Genomic DNA, 6,890 nt, shown 5'->3' on the forward strand with positions numbered 1-6,890 from the left:
CTAGGTGCTTGTCATATACTCCCTCCTATCGTGTGTGGGCAGGATTGCAGACACTTTCAAATTTAACCCTAACTCACGACTATTTCAACGTTGACATATACTTGTTAAGTAAATCCACAGATCTCCTATGCTTAATGTCATTAGTGCCACCGCGTACAACGATATCACCTTTTGTGACTTTAAAGGATGATATCTGCTCTATGACATCAACCTTTGCCCTGGTCCTATTCCACCTATCCTTTTTGCACAATATATTTCCCATTTCCCTGACAATTGAGTTACCGACTCTACCTAGCTCCTGTGAGACCAGTGCATTCCGCCCTGAAGAGTGCCGCTCTGTTGCCTGGTGCAGAAGAGTGAGATCTGGAGTTGAGTTGAACAGCTGAGAGCTTGATGGTTCCCCCATTTTAATTCTTTTGAGGGCATCTACCAAACTCTTCCAACTCTCATAGACGCTGGCACCTAATTTCTTTATATTCTCTGCACCTAGCACACACAAAGACATCTTCCATGGCTAGATCATGTCCTGTTCCAAAAGATCTGAAAACATCACATTTTGCACATCTTTTTAGATTGATGCATTGGAGAATTGCCCCCTTTGGTTCTTTTCCCCAAAACATGGTACTTCCGCAAATTTATGCAAGTTATCTTTGCTGCTGTAATCTGGGGGCATGATTTCTGTTTAAATACAATTTAATTAAAATAAAAATTAATAAAATTTATAAATTTAATTGATTAATTGACAATACTATACTAAGCTAACAGATTTTAATACAGTGCTACATATTACGCTATCTAGTTTTACGTTATACCCTACACTATCAAGTTTGAGATATTATGCTATTCCCTATCGATCTAATATATTGTCATGCTAAATAAATTTGCATATATATGCAATTTATGTAAATATATGAAAATTTATTCATATATATACAGTGGATTCCGGTTATTTGGGCCACTGGTTAATCGGGGCAGCCGGTTATTTGGGGCAAATCTTAAAAAACACAACCCAATCGAGAAAATAGCCAGGGTTTAATTCGCTTAATTGGGACAAAATGCCGTTAATCAGGGCAGGAGACTGCAGCACTGGAGATTACCCTACGATTGTCTCCAACCTTACCACGTGGTTCGGTCGGATTTCTGGAGGTCACAACCATAAAATAAAAACAATTAGCAGTCACCTGTTTATTGGGCTTTTCTGTTAGTGCAATCTATCATAAACGGATAGTAAACTCGATCTTATTGAATTTGCGATAATACCGACAGCTGGAATTCTGTGAGTTATTATGGTGAAATAACCCTAATGGCAACCAATTTAATAGCCTATTAAATTGGTTGCTATGGATACCTAGGTTATTTCCATGAAATCTTCAATCTTATAAAAAAAAATTTATTTTCAGAATCTTCTCTTCATTCCTATTTTTAAAGCCTCTTAACTTGTTACTCAGTTCTCACTTGCACGTATCGTGTTACTTGCAATTTGTGTGTGCCGAGTTCTTTGTTACTGATTACTTATCTTTTTACATTTTAACCCCACCCACAAATGTCAGTGAACAGAAATGTCAACTAGTTAGTATGTACATATTACAGTATGTATTAATTATTCCAATTATCACGTATATTCTTCTGATTTTTGGGTATCATTTAATTCTTTAATTGGTAAGGTAATAAAGGGTAAATATGCTTAATATATCTTTACTTTTATAGCCTGTGGATAATATTCCTCCTATTTTCACTCATTAGAATCGCTGCTTGATAGAATTAAAATTCAACTCACAAATGTGATCACAATGACCGGCACTTACTACATTGTATACGGTACTTTACTGTGACCAATGTGTAGTAACTTCACTGTTACTACACATTGTGAACGGTACTTTACTGTGGTAGTCCATCAGTGAACCAATTGTAAAGCGGGGGTCCATTGTATTTTTAACTTCTTTTACGTGAAACTTCTGATAATTGGGGCAGCCGCTTAATCAAGCCAAAATGCACTAGTCTCGATGCGTTCCAAATAACCGAAATTGACTGTATATAACTTGCAACACATTTCACAGAACAACTAAAACCAAATCTCTAAAGGCAAATTACTCGCAAGCAGACAAATGGTGAATATTATGCACCATGAATTTTTTTTGCAAAATTACTTTTCAAATTAAAAAATAATCAATGATGTCAATTTACTTATGATTTTAGTGATAAATGCGAAATTGTCATTAGCTTTGTTTCGTCGGATTGTTTAATCGTTGTGCTCGGTTATTGTTTGGTCATCGTCATCATGCTGATCTTGGATATTTTTCTCTGCTGCAATCACTTTTTCTTTTTTTCTTTTTTTTTTGGTGAGCAACTTGTTTTTTTTTTATTTCTAATTCTTGTTCAATCCCAATGGAGCCAGTGACGATGAAATTTTATACGCTTTGGAAAAGGCAGATGTAAAGCTGCAATTGAATAGTGTATGAGTGTGAATTTCAGTTTTTGCAGTTATTCTATTAGTTGTTAGCATAAGATTCTTGATCGTAGTGGAGGTATAGGGCAGCTGACCCCAAAGAAAATTAAAAAAAAAGATTTTTGTAGACATGAACAATTCTCACTGTTAATGCGGAATCGTCTAGTAACATATGGTCACAAAAGTGGGGTTTTGCAGTTCCCCCCCCCCCAAAAAAAGCAGCAGCATTTTTGTAGCCATCCATGAGCAATTCCCAGTTTTTTTTTTTTTTTTTTTGTGGTTGTTGGCGCATAGGCTTCTGTGGCCATAATGCACCTCCCAAGGTTTTTGCAGTACTTTGATCCAAGCCCGACGCAGGAATTGAACCTGTGACCTTTGGGTTGCCAGGCAGGCACTTTACCCCCCCGGCTAGCCCGGTCGGCGCAATTCCCAGTGTTAATGCATGTGGAATCGTGCATTAACAATGCAGGGGTTGTGCATAAAAGCATGGGTTTGTAGGCCCCCAAAAATTAAATTAAAAAAAGCATTTTTATAGACATGCATAAGCAATTCTCATCGTTAATGCACTCAGAATCATCTTGTAATGTACAGGCGAGAAGTATCAGTGGCCGTGTCTGGCAATTTTTTCTTCTTGTTTTAAAAAATTTGCATTTATATTCACCTATTTTTTGCTCCTTACTGCCATTTCTCTTTCTTCATTTTAGCTCTGGCATGTGTTACGTGACATCCACCTGTAATGTGCAGGCGAGGAGAGGGGGGGAAACAGTTAGTGGGGGTCCCTTCACCTGCCAATCACTGCTTTCTTCCTCTCTTTCTCGTTCAAGTACGGGGGTTTACTCATAATCTGGAGTATTACCTGGATAATATATTCAGGATAACAGGCAAGGATTTTTTTTTGTTATAAAAATGCAAGAAATAATTAAAAACACCATGCACAATGCACTTTTTTTTTTATATATTTCCCTTAAGAGTTAAATAAATCACCTACTTTAAAACCAGATTTGAACTTCTACAAACAAGTGACAAACTCACTATACTGTAGCCTTATCTTCTATGTGCACAAATGCACGTGATATAACTTAATGCTTGCCTTTCTAGGAAAAGTGAATATATATATATATATATATATATATATATATATATATATATATATATATATATATATATATATATATATATATATACAGTGGCGGACAAAAAAACTGCATCACCTTAAAAAAAAGTAACATTTGTAGTGAAATGTATAAGATATTGTTTGATTACAGTCATTTTGTTTGCCACAAAGCAAAGGTATTGCTTTGTGGCATCAGATAATGCTTCTATTGCATCAGACAGTAATTGCAAGGAACTGCATCAGCCATTTCTATAAATACAGTGTTGGAAAGGTATACACATTCATTAGTATCCTGTTTTGCAGAGGTGTAGGCATGGCTGCTATGTCCCAGGAAGGGCTTTCTACACATGCTATCACTGATAAAATAGGCTGCCACCAGTCAACACGGGTGCTGAAATTAAAGTGTGAAACCAGTGATGTGAAGAGAAGACCTGGACCAGACCATAAGAGAGTGACTATGCCTTCCCAAGATCGATATTTGAAATGGCTATGCCTTCATAACCGCCATGCTAGTGTTCCTGATCAAAAACTGGACTTTGAGATAGCCTCTGGTGTTGAAACAAGTGCATGAACTATCCAAAGACAGCTTTCGGAATGTGTTGCCTATCAGCCCAAGAAGCCTTTGTTGACACAACAAAGGAGGAAGAAGCGACTTGCTTGGGCTAAAACACATGTATCACGGACAAAAGAGCAATGGGACACCATCCTATAACCATCCCATTAGAGGTATACCATCCTATAACACCAACTGTAAAGTTCCTCACCAGTCAGATGCTCTGGGAATGCATAACAAGCAAAGGGGTGGGGCGAATTAAGTTTATTAATGGAATGGTAAATGCAGAAACCTACACTGCTATCTTGGAGGAGTGCCCGAAACACGTTATTAGGGATCACCACACAGACGTCCAAAATTGCATTTTTCAACAGGACTCAGCACCTTGCCACACAGCAAAATTGGTAAGTTTTATGCTATTTAGATTTGTTTGTTTGTTATTTGGTTTTTAGGAGCATTAGCAACTAAGGCCATATTGCTCCGCGATATACAGTGGTCATTCCCTGACCTTTCCGCTTCCTCCTTATTTGGTGGCTATTTAGATTTAATTATGAGTTTGTCTTCTTGTCTCACAAAGCTTAAAACATACTTGCACCAATGCTTTCCCTTGTTTTTCTTCCTTAAGGTGCAGTCATACCTCAGAAATGCTGGCATTACATTGTTGGACTGGCCTGGCAACAGTCTAGATTTGAACCCTATTGAAAATTGCTGGTACATAATGTTGTCTAAAATTGCTCAGAAGAAGCCAACAAGTAAGATTCAGCTGCAGGAGAGCATTTTAAGGGTGTGGTACCATGAAATTGGGCAACAGTATATCCTGAAGTTGATTAACTCTATGCCAGATCATTGCAGGGCTGTAATTGCAACTCGAGGAGGAACAACAAAATATTCAGGACTTATTTTGCTGATTTACAGTACATAATACTATTATGTTAACTTGTCATTTCAGTTTGTTTGTACACATAAATGGGATAAAATGTATGTTTGGTTGTCATGATTGTCATTTGCATGATTTGTCATATTTCATTTATTATGCATTTTACCCTTTGAGAAGATATTTATGGCAATTTGGTATATCAGGTGGAGTCTTTTTATTGAATTTCATTCACAGAGATATATATCCCATCTAACAAATGTATTTCAAACATTGCTGCAACCCACCACAATGCAGTGCAAAACACATTATTTTCAAAATTCACAAGTGATGCAGTGTTTTATGTCCACCACTGTATATAACTCCTACTGCTTATTTTCACATGGATGCACTGTGCCTAGGGTCTACAAAAAATTACCTTTTTTTTTTTTTTTTTTTTGTACAATAAGAGCTCTAACAAGCATCCAGGTTTATGATAATATGAAGTCCAGTAGATCAAGGTTTTACTGTAGTCATATGCATACAGTAATGATTAACATAAAAAAATGTACATGTAGTGATATTAAATTGTTGCCACCCCTTTTAACCGTTTTTTTTTTTTTTTTTTAATTTGTAAGAACTTTACAATCAACTGTCATGGCATATTACATGGAGTTTTTTTTGTTATTTGAAAAAAATTCACCATCCACACAATGAAATCGATGCACACAGATGCGTCCAGCAGCAGGCCAACTAAAGTAGTTATAGCCTATAAAGAACTTAATGCTACCCTCCAGTAAACTAACAGGTGTAAAAATAGCGTACATGTTCATCAGTCGGTTGACATTTGTACATAATCTAATTTTGTCTCGTTACACATATACTTAAGCAGATTAAAAACATTGCCTTACTGGCTTTCTTTTTATTGATAAATAACCTGATGCAACCTATTTATCAACAGTAAGAATCAAATATATTTTACTCTACGTAGCATTTATAATCGAGTGCAAAACAACATTCTTAATAGCAGCAATAAGTGTTTTAATTCATTGGCACAAGCCACCCAATCAAAAATTGTTACAGTTACGTGTTCTGTGTAACGTTTGAAGTTATTTGTTGCATTTGAGTTACTGATATTTGGTGTTATTTTCCACTGCTGTAATGTACTTACACGGCTTATTTCCTGTATACTGGACTTGAAATTCTTCTTCGTAAGATTAGCCACGGAATAACTAATTTGAGACAAAGCAAAAGATAACGAGTCCAGGTTCATAGTTCCATGAATACCACTCTGAAAGCTTCAAAGCTGTTTGAAGCTTTCTTACGTGTATGCGACAAGTTATAAAATTCACTGTCTGTACCAAAAATCCCGACAAAAAGTCGACTACCAAAGTACAACATGGGTACGCTGTCGCTTAACTTAACTTCAGTAATGGCGTCAGAGCACGTATTAATTGGTATTACGATTCTTCAATCTCGTTAGCAGAATCTTTTGATATTTCTGCAATGATTCTGATTACTCGAGCCAACTCAATTTATACTGAACAAATTTATATTTATACTGAACAAATTTATGATAATATTTCATAATCGACGATATACAATGTTCAATGATGATTAAAAAAAAAAACAAAAAAACTTTAATTCAAAATATGAAAAGATTAATTAAATAAGTGTCGAAAAAATAACTGAGCGAATAAGTGAAATAAATAAAAAATTAGTAATCACATGTTAGAAAGTGCTATCACCACCCACTGCCATGCATTATACACTATATGTAGTACATAATAATATTTATAAGCAATAAATATTTATTAATCTTAAATATCATGCCTGTATCACACGAAAAATTTAAAACTTATACAAATATTTTCATGCAGTTAAGATGTTAGAAACGTCTAGGCTCTACACCGTGGCCCAGGTA

At 35.7% G+C, this 6,890-nt stretch overlaps 1 protein-coding gene across 6 annotated transcripts in view; it reads right to left on the reverse strand.

Moving 5' to 3' along the window:
* Positions 1–6,390, reverse strand: part of Not1 (CCR4-NOT transcription complex subunit 1) — a 710,948-nt gene extending 704,558 nt beyond the window's left edge. For all 6 annotated transcript variants that reach the window (XM_090381951.1, XM_090381950.1, XM_090381952.1 and 3 more), the window contains exon 1: positions 6,138–6,390. In XM_090381951.1, coding sequence (XP_090238077.1) covers positions 6,138–6,239 — 102 coding nt within the window. In that variant the 5' untranslated portion in view covers positions 6,240–6,390. The remainder of the gene's footprint in view (positions 1–6,137) is intronic.
* Positions 6,391–6,890: the final 500 nt, after the last annotated feature.

The sequence above is a fragment of the Mastigoproctus giganteus genome, chromosome 9 (genome assembly GCF_048544385.1).
Source record: "Mastigoproctus giganteus isolate SK-2022 chromosome 9, ASM4854438v1, whole genome shotgun sequence".
Taxonomy (NCBI): Eukaryota; Metazoa; Arthropoda; class Arachnida; order Uropygi; family Thelyphonidae; genus Mastigoproctus; species Mastigoproctus giganteus.